Source organism: Agelaius phoeniceus, chromosome 20 (genome assembly GCF_051311805.1).
Source record: "Agelaius phoeniceus isolate bAgePho1 chromosome 20, bAgePho1.hap1, whole genome shotgun sequence".
Taxonomy (NCBI): Eukaryota; Metazoa; Chordata; class Aves; order Passeriformes; family Icteridae; genus Agelaius; species Agelaius phoeniceus.
Window position 1 is genome coordinate 3,563,631 of NC_135284.1, and position 19,429 is coordinate 3,583,059.

The following is a 19,429-nucleotide window of genomic DNA, read 5'->3' on the forward strand; positions in this document are numbered from 1 at the left end:
GCTCCACACAATGCCATACCAGCAAATATTTTTGTATAACCTGGAAATTACGTAAGTCTTAAGAGACACAGGAAAACTCTTGACCTTAGTGAATCCAAGAACTTGGAGTAAGTTTCAAGAACCCTGGGTCCAGTGTTTTGTCTAAACCACTGGAAAACAGTATCTAAAAATCAGCTACACTAGAAATTCAGTGTGGTCTAGAAATTAATCCTGATCCTCTACCAGTTTGCTAACACCTGATCCACAGATGTTTTTCATGAAGAGCATCCACATGGTGAGTGATGGCACAGTAAATAATGCATTGTAAACACACTTAACTTTTGCTGTGTAAACAAGCTGTGAGCAAAATTCATCAAGAACTTCACTTCATTTACTCCCTGAATGCACAACAAAGCTGAAGGGTTTGATGGTTATCTCACAGCAATCTAACTCAGAGATAAAGACCTCAAACCCAAAGCTGTTTCTTGGAGCAATGATGCACATTCCAGCCCAGCTCTGGGCAACGGGATGGCTCTGTCATTTCGGGCACTGCCTTCACAGGGGGGAGCAGAGCTCAGGACAGAAATGTGTGCAATAATAATAAAGTAAGAAAGAGGCATCAGCCAAGAGATTTCTCTGAAAAGGCCCTCACCTTCCAAAGATTGACTTGCAACAAGCAGCAGCTCCTTGGGCTGTGTGTGTGGGGTGACTGAGCAGCAGCAGAACTTGCATCACTCACCAGCCAACCTCACACTGCTTCAGAGGATAAAAGGCCAAGTGGCTCCAGGGCTTTACTGTCAAAGATGGTTCATTGAGCAGACTTTATGCTTAGCAAAGCTGAGCAGCTTTTTCCTTATTCCTCCCCAGAATGTTTTGGGCATTGTCATATGCTTGTACTACAGAACTTGCAGTTACCCAAAGCCAGCTCATGAGAAGGGAACGGAAACATCTCTTTCATTCCAAAGGAAAAACAACTTTTGTGCTGTTTTCCTCAGCAAGCTGAAAACTTGGAGAGAAACCTAAAGCTAAAAAAAGCAAAGAACTCAAAAAGATTCATCTTCTGGACTGTGGTTCCTGCTGCCTTAGCTCAAGGGAAAATATGGTCATGGGAAAAGGGCCTGCCTGGAGCCAGAGTTTTTTCCAACTCTGCTCTAGCTAGAGTGGCTTTAAATCAATATGTTGCTATTATTTCTTCATAAACAGAAATATTCTTTATGGGCTGTGTGATAGCTCTTTGCAAGTGAAACAACCACTTGTATCATGTTTCCTAGCAATCAGTGTCTCATTCAGATCTTATACACAGACAGTGATTGGGCAATCTGAGAGGCTTTTACAACATCAGTTCCAAGTGTCACTGATTCAAAGTGTTAAATCACCCTCCCAGAGGAGAGTTCCTGCACAGAGAAGTGTCAGCTTTGCCACCCTCTGCAGCTACACACAGCTGAAACAACACCACACCTCAGAAAAACAGATCTTGCATGGCTTCATGTTGAAGAGTCTCACTGCCATGTTACTGTGGACTGTCTTTAGTACTGCACTTCACTTTTGTCTTTAGCCAGGACTAAAGCAGATTGTAAATACAATAGAATTCCACCCTAACCTTGAAAGGACCACCTACAGACAAACCTGCCCCAGGCAATCCAGAGAATTTCTGTCTGTCTACAGTTGTTATACAACAAAATGTGATCATGCTGCCCAGACACAGGGGGCCAGATGCCAGCAAGTGTGGTTATCATTATTCCAAATGCTGTATGAACAGAGCTTCACCTAGGAATTCTGATCCCCATAATGCAAAAGAATTGTCTTCTGCATTGATTAGATTTATGAGAAGAATTAACAAAAATATCTGATATTGTCCTTCTTGAGATTCCTCAAGGCTTTTAGAACAACACAGTCAGCTCTCCTGAATGTTAAAATGAACTTCAACCCCCTTTAAAACTGGAATTCTACTGGAAAGGAGAACCAGTTACCTATGATCCAGGACTGTGACATCAGAAGCAGGAATCCCCAGGACACAGCAACTCTGTTCCAGCTCTTTCTTACGAATCTCCCCTTGATTGTAATAATTTCCTGAAAACAGCAAACACAGCAACACCATCTAACTCAGTTTAGGTTCACATCAAGGGGTCCAAACAGTTCAGCATCTTCTTCCTTGCTCCATTCACAGAGGAAATTAAGGCAGAAGTGATATGGCAAGACTGCAAAAGCTTAGAGAGGCAAAAGAAGAGAGAAAACCTAATCAAGATAGAGGCAGCTGGGAGAAGTTGTAACAGAGATCAACAACTAACAGGGAAATGGGATTCATCATCTTAAAACATTGGCTCCTTCTTCACTGAATTATTTTCTTCTCATCTTGCCCTGACATTCCCTTATTTTTTCTTGGCATCAGCCATGCAAAGTCCCTGCCAGAGCTGTGATGCCCCTTCCAGAACGTTGCTCTATGCAGGGCAATACTTGCAAGTCAGTTTTAACTTTGAAGTAATAAAATGAAAAAAATACAGTTGAGTATTAATGTGTGATTCAAGTCTGTAGTCAGCTGTCTTGAATTACACCAGAACTTTTTATTGTTGTGGGTGTGAGTCATCTAAATCTAGCATTTCTCTGGAGCAGTGCTGCAATCTGAGCCATCTCTAGCAAGCTTTGTACAATTTTCAAAGAGGGAAAGAATAACTAGAAGGAAAAATCCTCTTCCCACAGCCTGTGACTGAATGACTTTGGGAGACTGACAGTGAGTGGCTGTGGGACAAACCTTGGATTGCAGCTCCAGCAGAGTGAACTGAAGGGTGCAGCTTGTCTGGAATGACTGAGGGAGTACAAGAGGCTTCATTTCAGAGTGGTTTTTAGCAGGCCATTACCACCACAGTGCTGGGAGGAAACAGCTTTTGCTGCAGTGCAGTGTCACAGCAGACTGCAGGTGATGCTTTATCCAAACACTCCCACTGCTCCCAAAATCCCTGACTTCTGCTGAACTCGAAGAAACAGCTCCACAGCTGCAGAAATGTGTCAGGACATCAGGAGTGTGTCAGTGCTCACCAGAAAGAATGGGCAGCTGTTGAGAGCAAACCCAGCTGAACAGCTGATGCTGCTGGACCTCGTCCATGGAGCACTCACAACCCAGCCAGCTACTACAGAGAGCAAAGCACATTTAGACTGAGTTATTAATTCAATCTAAGATTATTTAGTGTGTCAAAGACTGATTTCTTTTTCCCAGTGCTGTAATTCTAACTCATTTCTCAGTCAAATTGATTGATAACTGAAAACTGCAAGTACAATGGTTTTTAAGTAATGATTTTGTCTCAGTGTTAACAATTTGCAGTGCCTTTGATCAACTCACTTGTCATCATCAATCACTCAAACAATGAGAGGATGAACCATCTGAATCACCCACAAGACTAATCAGAGGCTTTTAAAATAAAAATCTCTTAGCTCATAAAGGTGCTCTCCCCTACATTTCCTTTCAAGTGAGAAAGTACCTAGAAGGAAACAGCAAACACCCTGAACGTGTCATGCCACTGAATCAGGAGTAAAGAGAAAAGAAAATTCAACAAAATAGACAGAAACACAACACTTTGGAAAGTTCTCTAGCAGCAGCAGTGTATTAGTCCCCAAACTGAAATGGCAGAGCTGCACTTCAGTAATCTCCCCACAGCTGTGGAGAAGCCAGACTCTGTCCCTCAGCAGGGACAATGAAAGCTCTGCACTAAATCTTGAATGGGAGGTGCAGAGCCATCAGTGAAGCCACCAAACCACTGGACTTCAATAGTTCAATCCCTGTCTTCTCACCTGATGGTCTGGCAGGACAGAAAGCTTTGGAAATGTCACAAATGTTGGCAGTGAACTGGCTGGAGCTGCCAAAGGCACAGGGGGCTCTTTCCCAAAGCTAAGCAGCTCTCAGTGTAAGAATTCTGGTACTGCAATATGGTCTGAAAGATCAACTCAAACCAGGTTGTTTCTTATGCATAGGAACCTGCACAATGCAATAACTGCTCAGGTGTCAGCTCTGCAGAACAATCTGGAGCTTCAGCAGATCATGAGAAGAACACAAAAGTGTCATGTGCTGTGGAAAGTTCTTGCTCTGGGCAAACAGTGGAGCCTGTAAGAATCTCTCCTCTCTACTCAGCCCCAGCTGCAGTGCTGCTTCCAGTTTGTCATCACTGCCCTTCCAAAAATTACATGAACCAAAGGAAGAGTCCAAGGGAGAGTGATGAGAATGATTAGAGGTTTAGAAAACATGATCTATGAGGGAAGACTGCAAGTAATCAGGTTGTTTAGTCTGGAGAAGATAAGGCAGAAGAGGCAGATAACAGTCCTAAAATATGTAAGAGGCTGTTACAAAGGGATACTCTGATTTCTATGTTCCTGCCAGGCATGAAAAAATAAACAAACAAGCTTAAATTACACCAGTGACTCAGGAAAAAGTGATTTGAGGGAGAGCTAAAGCAGCACCGACACAGACCCCACAGGCTGAGGCACCTCCCCGGACATCCGGAGAACAAACATTTGTCTGCAGCAAATGAAGACGCATCGCTGCTGCCTCCAGGTCAGCACTGATGGGCAGCCCGGCCTCGCATTCCCTTCCGGGCTATTGTTCCATGATCGCATTGCAACGCAAGTGCTGCTTTAGATGTGTTACAGTGGATGTATCGCGACATTAAAACTGGACCATCCAAACAAGTCTTCTGCAAGACAACAGAATCACAGGGAGATGCCAAAAGGCCGCGCCGAGCAGCACCTTTGACAGCCCACTGACACCGCCGCGCAGCCTGAAAGCGCCTCAGCGTCGCGACTTTCAATTTGAACACGTTCCCCTCCGTTCCCTCACGCCACGCTCTTGTAAAGGAGAGGGGAGGCGAGGCACGGGGAAGGGCGGGCGATGGCCGCACCGTGCCTCAGTTTCCCCACAGCGTCAGGGCGCGGGGCCACACACGTGGGGAGCCATCGCGGCGGCCTCCCCGTGCCCCGGGGGTTGGCGGGGATGGGGGTGCGGGTGCGTGGGTGGTCCCCGCTCACCTGCGGAGCAGCAGAGCACGGCGGGGGCGGCCCCGGCGCTGCGCAGGCCGAGCAGGGCGGGGGCGAAGAACATGGCCTCGTCATCGGGGTGCGCCGTCAGCACCAGCGCGCGCCCGCCCCGCGCGCCCCCGCGGGACCCCGCGCGGCCCCGGCGCAGGCGGCGCGCGCCCCCGAGCAGCAGCAGCAGCAGCAGCGGCGGCAGCGGCAGCAGCGCCGCGAGCGTCCCCCAGCACCACGGGCCCGCTGCCATGGCGACCGCCCCGCGCCGCCGCCGCGCCGCCGGGAAACGCCGCCCGCCGCGCGAAGGTTCCGCCGCACGAAAGGGTCCCACCCTCCCCAGGGCCCTCCCGTCCCCGCCTCGGGGCGGGGCCGCTCGGCCGCTGCCGCGGAAACGGGGCCCGGGCCGTGCCACTCCGGGGAAATGTGTCCCGTTCCTGCCGCTCCGTGAGGAGCGGGACCCTGCCCTGGCCAGGCCCGAGGGTGTGCACTGAACACCGGCTTTGCCCCTGGGCCAAAGCCGTATTGACCCTGCCGGTGCCTCCACAGCGATTAACAGTGAAAAAGTCGAACTGCTCAGCGTGTGGTACCTTTTATCCCTGCTGTGGAAGAGACGTGGGTTAAGGGGAAGCTCAAAAGCGGGGCAGGAAGAGCTTATCTTCAGACACGTTCTGTGGGCTATCCCCAGTGTGGCTGCAAAAGGAGGGAACTTTTGGGTATGGTTTAGAAGTGAAGTCAACCACTGGAGAAAGCTGCCGAGCAGAAGGAGACAGGAAACATTAAAATAAACATGAAACAGTCAGTCAGATGCACGATGGCGTAGATACTTTGCTTTTCCTAACAGGCAATATGGAAGACTAGTGTACAGAGCAATGGTGGAGTGTGGGAATTGGGTGGGTTAAAGCATAAAAGGTGAATACAATTTATTAGAGTTCTGAGGAGCAGCTCAGACCTCAGCAGGTCTTTGCCTGACTGGTCTTCCCTGGCTCTTATTTGGACACCTTTAACCTCCAAGTGATTCCAAGCCAGAGTCATTGGCTTGTGTTGGGATTAGAGACTGTGAACATCAGCCCGGAGATGTGCCGTGTCACCATAGCGTGGCACTTTTAACCACTGTAATAACCCAACCCTTGGTACAACACGTGTTTGCTGAGCGATCCTGCTTGCCACAGGGTGAGCCCCGGCTTTTTTCGTCTGAACCAGTAATTGTGTGGGCACCCATCCTGCAGATGTGGGCACGACTTCTCCATTTAATGGAAATTGTGACCATGAAGTAATCTAACCTTGCCTAATGCTATGTCTTTCCCATAGGAAACCTGATTAGAGACTAAATTGTGATTTTAGCGCATCCAGAGTCTCACATTTGCACGTACGACGCCGTGCAGGTTTGAAACTCCTGAGAACGCAGGGAGCGAGTTACACACTCCTCATTCCGGGGGAGGAATGAACAGACATTTAACGAGATTTAAACCTCTCTCACATTTTCGGAAGTCATTCGTCGCCGGGGCTCGGGCCCGAGCTCAGGGACAGCGCGGGAAGCACCGCGGACGGGGCGGGAAGAGCCCTGCGGGACCGGACGGGCTCCGGGCGATGCTCCCGTGAGGGGCTCCTGAGGCCGCGTTCATCGGCACGGCCGCGGCCCGGGCCCCTTATGGGTTATTATCAATTTACATCGGTCCGGCGGGGGCCAGCGGGGCGCTGCGGCTCCCTGGCGGTCCGAGCCCCGGGAGCCCCTCACGGGCCCGGCCCCGTTCGCCTCATGGCGGCCGCGCCCCCCCCGGCCCTCAGCGGGAGGGGGAAGGAGCCCCTCCCCGCCGCACCGGCCAGCGGTCCTGGAAGGGGCATAGCACCCTGCCCTCCCACCGCCGCGCTCTCCGGTGGCTCTTCTCGACCTGTTGCAGCCTGTGCCTCACCACACAGCGGCACAGCCTGAAGAAGGGGAGAGCCACCGTGGCCGGTGAAAGGTACCGAGCCGCGGTGCCGCGGCTTGTTCGGTATCTGGCAGGACCTGGCGGGAGGGGGCGGAGCGCGCGGGACCGGGGGAGGGGAGGCAAGATGGCGGCGGCGGCGGCGCTGAGGGTGAGGTGAGACGCCGCGCCCGCCCAGCCCCGCCGGGACCCGCCGGCACCCGCCGCCCGGGCCGCCCCCGCGCCGCGCCTCGGTAAGCGCGGGGAGCCCGGCGGGGCGGCGCGGGGGCAGTGGGCTGAGCGCCTCCGCTGTGAGGAGGAGGAGGAGAAGGAGGAGGGGGAGGAGGGGGAAGAGGCGGGGGCCCGGCCATCCCGTCCTCCTCCCTCCTCACGGGGACGGAGCCCTGTGGTCTCCGGGGGGAGGGCGCTGGAGCCGGGGGTGCCCGTGGGGCAGCCGCCGGGGCTGCGGGGGGTTGGCGGATCAGGGGCGGGGGGTGCCCGGTGCCCGCGGGGCTCTCCCCCATTGACGCTGAGGGTGCGCGGGGATGGCGGGGCACGGAGCGCTGGCCCTCGCTGGGAAGTTTGTGCAGAAATCCCAGAGCATCTCCGTGCTGGGTGTTCATCCTTGCGCTGTGGGCAGGAGGAGTGCAAGTTAAAAAAGAAAAAAAAAATTAAAAGAAGGGTCCGTTCTTCAAAACCGTCCCCCTCGGAGGCTCGGCCAGGAGCGCGGTAGTTGCTGAGGATGTGCTGCGGCCACAGCTCCGTGTCGGGCGAGCATCGCTGTCAGTGCCGGGGAGTTGTTGCTGATGCTGACGCTGAATTATTCATATGGGACCTGTAAACATCCCCGGCTTCTGTCATCTCCGGGCTGCTGCAGGGCACAATGGAAGTGGCTTTTGCTAGAATTATTCTGACTTGATGGTAAAGAACTTCGTGCTTGCTGATTTTTCTGTACTTAGAAAAGCTGTGTGTATCAAGTTGGTTGCAGTTAGGCAGGAGTCGAGGTGGATGTATGAACTGTCAGTGGCAGACAGGCTCAAGTAAGCAAGTCGATATTGTGAACAATCTGTTGTCCAAAATCTGCTTCTTCGTGTTTCACAGATATGGTCTGTTACCTTTTCATGACTCGAAATGTTGGTGTAACCTGGGACAACTTATTGCAGTGGAGATGTCTAGTCTTGAATGCTTGATTTTTGTGGCAGTATTCTTTTATTAATTTTCTATAGTTATTAACTGTTTGAGCTCAGATAGGGATTTTTTTCCTAGGCAGGATGATTTGAGAGGTAAAATCCAGAGCAATTATAACAAAAGCTGGTGTTGGTAAGTGCACAGTGTAAGTGCCTGAAGAAGTGGACACAATTATGTCACTGCACACAAGGACTGTGCAGCTCGGTTGCAGTTTTGCACTGGAATTTTATTCCGCAGAATGTTGTTATTCCTGATTAACTAAACAACCTTGACATTTGGAAAGGAAGTCTGGAATATTTGAAGTGGATTTCTAGTTAGCTGAAATGTGGTGTCTTGTGTTGTGGGATGAAAGAGCTTCGTGCTTAGCTCAGAGATTCAAAAGTTCAGGGGAAAGGAGCCAACTGCAGTGACCCTTTTTTGTGAAAGCGTGGTTAATTTTTTCTTTACGTCGCTTTTCTTTGTGATATGGTATGGGCTGCTGAAGAAAGAGAGCTCTTTTGTGATTTATGTGCAGGGTAATTTGTTTGAAATAACACTGTTTGATATTGGTCACTAAAATATCTAAACTTGTTGCTGCAATGTGGGGAAGAGCAACGTTTTGGAATCTTCTTTCTAGGAGTTATAATGTGGGCTTTTTAGTATGTGGAGAGGATGTTACAAGTGTTTGCTTCCACATGTGTTGCTTCTCTCTAGCTTCTTAATCATTGCAGCCATCAATTAAAAGTAACTCTCCAGACTGCAATGACATGCACAGAATCAGAATATATTCATTTTGCTACATTGTGCTACTGCTGTTTTGTTTTGAATACACTTTGTCTCCTACAACCACTCATTTTAGTTGCTCTTTCAGGGCAGACATGTTTTCCATTGTGATCTAAAAGGATCTACAAAACTCCCTCAAGAACTGTGGTAGAAGTGGGGACAGACCTTAAAGCTCCTTTCCAATTCCTCCCTCAAGTCCCTTTCCACAGCCCTTGTGCTCCTCTGACTGCATCTTCTGAGTTATTTCATTTCTCAGTTGTAGCATGAATGAGAGATGCTCGCAGGGAAGGGAAGCTGCCTCTGCTTCAGCTGCTGTTAAATGCATGAAAGCAACTGAAAAAAACCTTCTGTAGTAGAGAACAATATTTCTTATAAATAAGAAATTTATACTCTTTCAAAGCTCTCTGCAAAAGTTCTGATGAAATGTTTTATTCCTCTATATGGCCTTTTGCCTACAAAATGATTTAAATGAAGGCTTTCTTGGCTGATTCAAAATGTTATTTAGGGTTCTGATGTGTGTAGTGACTTATATTAAAGATTTTAACAATTGTGGAGCTGGAAGGGGCCTATTCCCCATGCAGGTGCAGTGCAGCACAGAACAATCTCAAGAACAGACCTGTAACCAGACAGTGGTTTCATAATGCAAGCAAACATTTCCTGGATGCCAGGCTTGAGCTCTTCAAGTCATTTATGTTCTTTAGTCAAATCTGAATCTGTGTTTCAATGTTGGGCTATAAACTGAACATGGTACCTTCCCTCCTACTGCAACTGCTCCAGGTAAAAATTCTGACCTATGCAGGACTGCTGTCTGTAAATATTTACTTTGTGATACTTCTAAATCATGCAAATAGCCAGGACAGTGCTGAATGTATCTTCCATTTCAGTGTCTCTCTCCTTCAGTGATTCTCCCTCAAGCAATGAACTTCAGTGAGGTTCCTTTCCCTTCCATGCTCCTTCAGTGAGGTTCCTTTCCCTTCCATGCTCCTCCAGTGAGGTTCCTTTCCCTTCCATGCTCCTCCAGTGAGGTTCCTTTCCCTTCCATGCTCCTCCAGTGAGGTTCCTTCCCCTTCCATGCTCCTTCAGTGAGGTTCCTTTCCCTTCCATGCTCCTTCAGTGAGGGTCCTTTCCCTTCCATGCTCCTTCAGTGCTCTCCCAGTCTCTGTTGAGTCCAGCCTGGGCCTGCTGGGCTCTGCTCAGTGAGCTGTGTGAGACAGAGGGCTCAGTCTTACCTTGGAGCTGTGTTTCTTCCCAGTATCCTAAGAGATATTGCCATGTCCTTGCCCAGCTCTACATCTAAACCACTCATAGTGTTCCCCCTCCCAGACTGTCTGGATAGACCTTCTTTTTTTCTTCAGGCTCAAGGGAGATGTTGGTCTATGTGGTTTTGAAGTCAGCAACTTTACCTCCTTAGGATTGCAAAGGTTATTGCAAAATTTAAGATATTCTCTTGGTACAAAGATGCATCAGCCCTCTCTGAAAAATCCTATTGTTCATAACTTTCAGCAGTAAAAAAAAATGTAGAAATGAATGTTTCATGCAGATGGATTACCTGGACAAACTGTTGGCCAGGACTTAAAGATTCTGTGCATGTTGAGTGACTGCTCTTGGGTAAAACTGAAAATGAAAATACAGTCACGAAGGTGTTGGGGAAAAGGACCCCTATAGATGGGAAGGGATGATGTTAAGTGTAAAATATGCTTTGCTTGCCTGTGCCTCGTGCTGCAGGGGAAGGACATTTGGGTAATTCTCTTTGTGTCCTCAGCATGTCAGAGAGCTCTGTCCTGTGGGAGCAGCAGCCAGCCCAGAGCATTCCCTGGCTGTGGGCACAGAGCTCCACTGAAGCTCTGCTGGGCTTCCTGGGCACCGCCCGGGGCTGCCTGCCAGAGCTCTCCTGGAGGGATTCAAACGTGTTCACGTTTCAGGGAACACAGCAACAAATGTGAATATAAATCAGCTGCAAACCCGACTGATTCCTGTCCTGTTTGTCAGTGTTACAGAGTTAACACACAAGTTCATGACAAGTTCAAGTGCTGCTCAGCAGACGAGGCAGGTACATGATTTCAGATCTGCTGCTTTTCACCTCATTAATAGTATTTTGGGGCAAAACGATGAATTACTGGAAGTCAAAAAATTGTATATACCCTATAGAGTTTTGTCTCATCAGGTTCATATTTTTCACCTCTTGTTCTGTTTTAATTCTGTCTGAAATGTTGGATTTTCAGAGAAGGGGTATTTGCAAAGTGGGAATTCTCCCATATAATCATTGTAACTTCATGGTTTAGCTGTCTTGGAATGTTGTATCCAGAACCTGGAATAATTCATGTCACTTGTTCCATTTTAGCCATTATTTGTATAGGTGCTGGTGTTTCTCTGTGGTCTCAAAGATCAGACTTAAGCATATCTAGAACCTTGAAGTTCTGGGTTGGTTTTGGGTTTTGTTACTCCAGATCTAAAGGATTGTTTATTTATACCACTCATAGTTCAATATCTCCTTCATTCCTGCCTTTTTCTGTGACTTGGGGGCAGTTGTACCAGTCCCAGCTGGGGTTATATCTTTATATATTGTTGCATTTCCTGTGAAATAGAGTATCTTAAATGTAATCCTATATGTGGTAGCAACAAACTTTGTTTCCAGAAGGCCCTGGTGCATTTCCTGTAGAGTATCAGAATTGACCAAGTCATTGTTCTTAGATACAGTTAAAAAAATGTTATTTTAGCCTTTCTGTACTTTTTAGTTAAAATCTAGACTTGATTTTATCTGAACCCAGTCAGCTGAGGGGAATTATGAGGCTGATACTTGGTTTGCCCTGACCCTTTCTTTAGAAGTGTTTTTTCTTGCAATCCATCATAGTTTGTGGATTTAGTCAGTATGGACTAGTCAAGTTATATTTCCTTTTCCAAACCAAAGCTGCTTTTAAAAGCTGTCACTGCAGATCCACTTTTGATAATCAGTGAACTACAAGAAGATCCTGGAAACTTGAAACTGTGACCACAGAATTTCTTGGCTGTTAGGTGATGTCAAAAGGAATTTTACCTGCAGGTGGATTAACACTGAAGGAATAAATTCATGTGTAGGAGCTGTTCTTGAGCTGTCTACACTTTCAGCCCAAAAAAGGAGAAGAAAAATGGTTGTTCTGAAGGAATATTTTATGCACAGTGTGTGATGCATATGAAGTTTGAGGTAAGGCTCTTTCTAAGTCATAGGTGAAATGTGAGGAAAGAGGTGAAATGGAGCAAACCTCAGCGAGTTGTTGGACACTTGTGAGTGAGGATGAGTTGCTGAGGAAGGGTTTTTGCAGTTCTTATCTCTGTGGTTTGTGTTGCACCTCTTGAGTCTCTTGCCTGCTGTGCTGGAGGATGCCTGGGCTGGTTTCTGTTTCACATTGCAGTTTTCAGGGTGAAGTTTGAATGCTCCACTTGGTGTTTCAGAACCACTGGAATTACCCTGTGGCAGGGATAGGCCCTTCAAAAGGGGTGAGGGAGATGTCTGGGGTTTAGGAACTGCTGGAGTCACCTCAGAAAAAAGCAGTTTCCTCTTGGGAATGTGAGTCCTTCCCCATGCAGTGTTTGGGCTCTGTAGGGTTTGCTTTGCACATTCACTTCTGGAGATTTGGGTTCTTTGGCTCAGGAAATTTTTTCATGGTGGGCATTAACTGTGTGCCATTTACCATATTGGGCCAACCAGGAATCTGGTGTTCCTTGGGAAATGTTTTTAGGAAAGAAGCTATCTTTGTTTCTATGACATACTTTTAAACCAAGAAAACCCTGTAATGTTTGTACCCTTCTCAGTTTTAAGTCATCGCTCTGTGGTATTTTTAGTCAAGGAAATGTCTACATCCTTAATTTCCATTTCTGAAGGGAGGACTTCCTCCTACCTCTTTTGGCTGGTTTTGGTGTTCTTGTGACCCTCCTTGGCAGAAGAGATCTGGATAAGCTCCATGGCAGGGTGTAAGAGCTGTTCCTCCATGAAAATCCAGGAGGAGCTTTCCTCCCTCAGGGATTCTCTGCATCCCAGGATGTTCTGTGGTAACTGCTGAGTGGATGCTGGAGATCTGGACTCTTATTGAAAGTGGATGTGCTCAGCATCCCTCTATTTTTATTTTAGTTTTTGGTAGGCACGTGGGTAATTGATCAGAAACTTCAAAAGATATTGATGTGATTTTAGTTTTTCCTGTTATTTCCCCTCTATAATGCAGCAAACTTGTGTATGGCCTGGGCCCTGAAGTCGTGTATTAGCAACTTTTCTTTGAGATCATAAATTACAGGAGGGATTAAAATAGAATTTCCAGGAGAGGAGTATCTTGTCAGCTGAATTTGATCAACCCCATTTTGGTAAGCAGAAATTCTGTTTGTATTTGTAGCAGGAGAGAGACAAGAAAGGAACTGTTGTTTAAGATGAAGTACAACAATGGGATCCTGAGATCTGGCAAGAGCTTGGATGGAAATTACATGTGTAAGGATGCAACCAATTCTCACCTTTGGAATGGCAACAAAAATTGCTTTGAATGTCTCTTAAATACTTATTTAATATTTAGTGTTCAAATACTACTACTTGAAGTACTTTAAGCAGCTGGTTACCTGTGAATGGGGAATCTTTTCCTATTAAAATATGGGTATAAGAACCTATTTTAATTTTTTGGCTCCCTTGATGGAAATGGAAAAGTCTTCCTAGTAGAGAGTCAGTGTGACATCTTGAATTGACAGCTGAAATGCTCCTTAACTTGTGTCACGTCTGTAATTGGCTAAATTAAAGTTTACCATGTGTCATGGAGAATATGTCAGGCACTGCAGAGCTTTGGATGTTCAGAAATAAGATTATTTTGTACATTAATGGAAATTTCAGGGTGTGAGAAGGGTTGAATTCAGATGTTTGGACTTTTCTAGGCATCTATTTTTCAAATACTCCTGTTGGTTGATTTATATGATGTTAATAATTAATGGGGAGAATGTTGTTCAGTGCTGGTAGTAAAACACAGCCTTACAGATGTAACTTTTGTACTGTATTTCTAGCAGGGATAGAAATAATGATTTTTCCATCAATAACTTTGTGAGTAGAGGGAGTGCAACTGAATGAGATTAAAGTTCTTGGGAATTTATGGTGTATTTGGAAATTTATGATTCTGTCTGTCACAGAAGAAGAAAAGGCATTTGCACATGTGGAATTGTCTTGGAAAATTCAGCAGTGACTTGTTCTCAACTTGGAGAAAATACATTCATTGTTTCTGTCCATTCCAATGGCATATGTCCTTGTGCTTTGACTACAAGCTTTTGAGAATTCTGCAGCATAAAATTGAGTGAAAAGGAGTGAAAGAAAGATTAGAAAAAGTGTGGAAGAGGCCCTGAGCTTTGGGGCTGACGCCTGTGTTCTGCAGAAATGGGAAGCACAGAACTCTGGGGCATATTTCAATGACCATTACTCAAGTTGGCTTTAATTTTAGTTTTGACCTTTGAACATGGTTTTTTTTGCTTGTAGCACACAAAGAATTTTTCATCTTTTAGAGGGTATGCCCAGCAGATTTTCATACTTTGCAGTACATCTCATCTGTAAGCTTGGCCATTGTAGCTGGAATACAGGTCCTTCAGTTTTAAAGCACTGAATGATCTTAAATCTGCTCAGGCATCAACCTTCTTGAATGAAAACCTTCTGCATTTCAGGATTGTCCTATCTATTGATCTTGTAGCTCACTTCCCATGCCATCCCTTTTGCCATGTGAATAAATGTCATTTGACTTTGCTGAGGAGTGACTGGAGGACTGATGAGTGCTCTGGCAGCGTTTGGTGATTTTTTAGGGAAGATTTTCTGGACTGTTCAGGCAGTGTGAGCTTGCAGCCCTCTTGGTAATGTTCTGAGCACAGGGATTTCAGATGGGAGATGACACTCAGCCTTGTGTCCAGTAATTCAAAGAAATAACTTCTTCTATGGAATTGGACCCATTGAGCTGTTTTTAGCCATCTGTCTTGAATGGGCATATTAGTGTTTTCTGGTGTATGGCACATCCCCAGGATGCAGAGTTGATATTTTTGTTTGGGTGTCTGAACAGGTTAATGATTACCTGGTAAAACAAAATACTTCTGGCAAGATTTGATTTGCAAAGCTAGCAGTACACTGAAGGGTTTTGCTTATGTGACTCTTGACTTGTAATTTTGATTTGTTTTATGCTATTTGAAGCATTGTGTCTTGAAGGATCTGTAATTCCTGAAGTCTGGTCAGTGTGATTTAATAGGCTGGTCCATAAATATAGCCTGATTTTGGTTTTTTCCATGAGGTAGTTTCCTACCTTTTGATGAAGTGAAATCACAGAAGTAATTATTCCCAAGTATTGTTGTCATGCCTTGGATAAGGCCTTTCAGAGCAACTGCTAAAACATTCCCTTCACTCTTCATTCTCTTGCCAGAGTAAACTTTGAATAAATATCCCTGAATTCATTTTGTGATTCATTGTAGATCCCCTGTGCAAGGCAGAGCCTCCCTTGCTCTGCCATGGGTTAGTTACATCAGAGCTCAATTTACTAAAGCTGCTGATTTAAAAACAAAATCCCCCAACTTGGGTTAGGCTGTAATCTCATTCTTTGCACTCTTTATATCACACTTAGTTTGCTCAAAAACAAGATGAGGAAAATTCCCGAAAGGATGTGAATTTAATTAGCAAATGTTGGTTAAGCACTTCAAGATGGCACGAAAATGGCTCTAAATGCAGAAATGTCAGCTTGGTTTGGACAGCTGGAGGAAAACTGAGTTTCCCCATGAGAGCGGTCTTGTGTCCATGAAGGTAGGAGCTGGAGACAGGATATTCCAGCAAGGGGAGCAGGTGACTGCCCTGCCCTGGGACAGCTGCTCTCAGGTCTGTGTGGCCACACAGTGAAGGGCTTGGGGAGCTGCCCTGCTAAAAATAGCCCCAGTTTTTAACCTGCTGTGTTTTTCCAAGCAAGAGCTGCTTCACTCAGGCAGCGCCTTCAAAGTGCTGCAAGAATCGAGTCTTATTTCTGATTCAGACTTTGACTATTTCCTGGGGAGTCTTTGATAGATTTTTTAACCTTTCTGTGACTCATTTTCCCACATGTCTGCTGAAGATAGTTTGTACTTCTGCTCCTGAAGCATTTTGAGTTCTGGAGATCAGGCTGAAATTACGCCGTGATTGTTGCCATTATAATATTCAGTTCCAAATTATTTCCAACTTACTCAAAATTCTCTGCATATGGTGAATGTAAGTGTGAACAGTAGCTTTGAAGGGAATTCTGAATAGGATCTGTTCAGTAGTTTGAGCTGGCCAAAGACAGAAATATCATCATACCTTTAGAAATAAACATTGTTAAATCATTTCCTTGCCCGAGAAGCTCAAATTAACACAAGGCCAAGTATCTCTTCCCTGTTCCTGAATCCATTACTCTTGTCATTGCTTTTTCTCCCCTGGGTATCTTCTCTTAACTGCTTCTTTTTTGATTCTTTGCTCCTATGTGTCCTGTAATTTTTATTTTTTTTTAATATTATCCATTTGATGCTACTGGGTTTCCTGTTTTGCTGTAGAGTATGGGAGTGTCAGTGAAATAGGACATTATAGCACAATTTCTGGCTTCTGAACTGCAAAACAAGAAATATTTCTTTCTGCCCCTTCTAATTGTCAATATTTGATGAGACAGATAATTTGCCAGCCTGGTTGGCAGCTGTATGAAAGTATTCATGACCCAACTTTATCTTTGTGAGACATGAGGCAGAATTCCAAAGTCTGTAACAGCTCTTTTAAACATTTATATATTTAACCTCTGAAATTTGCAGAATAATATGAAAAGGTACAAAAATACTTGTCTGAAAAATAGAATCTTGCTGTCACTGAGCTGGGTTGGAAGCTGATTTCTGGTGTTGTAATTTATCAAGGGTGCTGAAAATGAAGATGAGCAGCCTCTGTTCTGGCAGGGGAGAGGAAAGCAGTGCAAGGATCCCAGAGGCAGAGAGAGTTAATAAACAGTGAGGAACTTTCCAGGAGGATTCTGGTTTGGGTAGAGCAAGAGGAGTTTGTCATGACTAATGAAAGGATACAGCAGGGAGGGAAGCCCGGATGGGCTTGTTTACAGTCTGCACACACAGTTACAGTTTTATGCAAAAGGATGGCTGTATTTAAACATAATCTGGATGTATGGAACTTGGAGAGGTTACAGCAGGAGCTGGCACTGCCCTCCCTGCCCAGGAGCTGGATTGATGGACAATAATCTGTGTCTGCTGCAAATGTGTGAGCAGATGCTGGAGAGAGAGAGGCAGATGCTTTTGGCTCACAGGTCAGAGGTTGCCTGCAGAGAAATAGGAGTTGAAGTCAAGCACCTCCATCCACAACTGCAGACAGGGAGAAACGAGCAGAATATCAGTGGTAATTCTACTGGCAAAAATTGGGAAAAAATCCCTCTCCTCTCAGCAGAGAGGATAAACAAGCTCATGCTGTAGGAGCCTGGGAGATGAGGGGTCAGATCAGGAGAGAGTGCAGGCATGTGGATGTGTCTAGCAGGAAAAGGAGGCTTAGAGGGAGGGAATGTTGTACTTCAGTGTCATTTTACGTGTTTGTACTCCAGGGTTGATTTTATCTTGAAAGAAATGAGATCCCGTGCAGGATCCCCATCCTTTAGCTCCCTTCCCACCTTGTAATTGCCAATATGTGACCACATGTTCTCCTCTGCTGTTACCCCCTTATCTCTGCTGCTGTTTTGCCAGTTCCCTCAGGGAGGAGAAGAATGGTCCCCCACCTCTGATAACTTCATGTTTTCTTTTTTTCCTCTTTGTGGTTCTCACCTCTCATATTTACCATGATTGTAATCTCTAATGCTCCTTGTTGCCTTCCTCTGCTGGCAGCTTTCATTTATTCCCCTTTTAAAAAAATTCCACCATGAACATGATCACACTTGCAGTTTTCAATAGGAAAGTCATCAGGTTCAATGTTGTCCTATTTATTATGTAAAACTTGTAGTTATCAGGGGGTTTAGGTTGACATTTTTGGATGGATGCAGGATGCTCATTCTTGTACTCCATGCCCTGTCTCTCATCTTTCCATGTCAGTGCAGAATCTGGAGAGATGGTCAAGCCCTCTCCCTGCAGTTGCTTGTGAAAGATTTCAAGATAACCCCAACCTAACACTGTGTCTGCTGAAGTCCCTGAGAATGGAGAAATGGCTTTTATAGCATCATAGAAAGTGAGCATGGCTTGAACTTTCAGCACCTGGGTTAATGATCAACTTGGGGCTTTGACTGAATATTGTGGGAATAAGGAGCAAATGTAACTTAACAGAGAGAAACTGGGAAGGACCTTGAATCATGCAGTGGTTGACCTATATTTGTGTGTGATTTCTTTCCTGATCCCCTCTGCATCCCCAGGTTCTTCAGATCTCTGCACATGAAACTGCTGAGGGAGCACAGGCTGGGGCATCAGCAATTGATCAAACTGAGATTTGTATTTCCATAACCTTCAAGTGTTTGAGCATCTTTATCCCATGGAGCCAGTTCATTATTGATGAAAGTGCCCCAGCCTGTGGCAGGAGGAGTTATCCCATCAGCAAACATTGGATGGAGCTGGCAGCTCTGTGCCAGAGCTTTCATTCCTGTGGAAGTCCACCTAAGAAAGGCAAAGCTGAGGTTTTCTTATGGCTGGGGCTGGGCTTTAGGGGTGCTGGGGAGAGCTCAGGGACAGCTCTCTGCTCTCACAACGTGTGCAGCTGAACCTGCTGGCTTTGTCACACTGTGCCTTGATGAAATGGAAATCCTATGACTCAGAGCCATTAGACCATCACAGAGCAGGTAAAGCTGTACTCCAATGAATGCATGTGAATGATGAGGAATCATAAATGTTAATGGTGAAGCATTCTGTTACAGCTTGTCACTTGGATATGAATTATAGGTACTATAATAGATGTATAGCTGCTATAAATAGATGTATAGCCACTATGGTGTACTATAAAGCACACTACTAGTGATCTGTAGTATTGCTTTGAAAGAGAAACTGTTGGGTTTTTTCTTGGATTTTTCGTAGCTGAAAATTGGGTTTAAGAGGTAAATGTAAATTTGTCTCATTATTCTGGTAGTCCAACATGTAAAGCTTGGTTTGATGGAGAGTTAAGGAGGGAAAATCCCCTGACCAGAACAGAAATTGTAAAATATTACAGATATACTTTAAGATCTGTTTGTATAGCTTGCTCTTTGCTGAGCTGGTTTGCCTATTGACTGATAATGGAAAATGCAATTTATAGGTGATGTCTGTGAAATGCTGTGGATTAATGTGCTGTGAAATGTAGCCATTGAGGCAGAGATCAACAGTTTATTTGAAGGTCTGATGTGTCTGCTGGGCTCTGGGCAACAGGTTGAGAATTTGCTCCACATCTGATAGAATTCTGGATTTAATACACAGGCTCCCAGAATTGCATCTTTTGAACTATCAGAGAAAAGTATTTTCTGTTTAAAATATATTTATGTCCCACTTTTTTGCTTAGAGCCATAATTTACCCACTCCAAACCCTGATGGGGAGCAGGATTGAATCAGTTTATTTGGATCTTCAGCAGCTGGAGGTATACCCAGCCTCAGGCAGGCACAGACTTTGCTGGGGAACTTGTCTG

The 19,429-nt window shown here is 45.7% G+C and overlaps 2 protein-coding genes across 7 annotated transcripts in view; one reads left to right on the plus strand and one right to left on the minus strand.

Annotated features, from left to right (window-relative positions):
• Positions 1 to 5,304, minus strand: part of PIGL (phosphatidylinositol glycan anchor biosynthesis class L) — a 53,228-nt gene extending 47,924 nt beyond the window's left edge. For 2 of the 5 annotated variants that reach the window (XM_054646995.2, XM_077188686.1), the window contains exons 1-2: positions 4,990 to 5,218; positions 1,950 to 2,049 (exon numbers count right to left, since the gene is read on the minus strand). In XM_054646995.2, coding sequence (XP_054502970.2) covers positions 1,950 to 2,049; positions 4,990 to 5,073 — 184 coding nt within the window. In that variant the 5' untranslated portion in view covers positions 5,074 to 5,218. Of the gene's footprint in view, positions 1 to 1,949; positions 2,050 to 4,989 lie in introns of all 5 variants that reach the window. The other 3 variants (XR_008535405.2, XM_054646993.2, XM_077188687.1) reach the window with 3 other exon arrangements.
• A 1,707-nt stretch (positions 5,305 to 7,011) lies between these two features.
• The window catches only part of NCOR1 (nuclear receptor corepressor 1), a 55,876-nt gene continuing 43,458 nt past the window's right edge, over positions 7,012 to 19,429 (plus strand). For both annotated transcript variants that reach the window (XM_054647275.2, XM_054647277.2), the window contains exon 1: positions 7,012 to 7,147. The gene's annotated coding sequence lies outside the window, so the exon portion shown is untranslated. The remainder of the gene's footprint in view (positions 7,148 to 19,429) is intronic.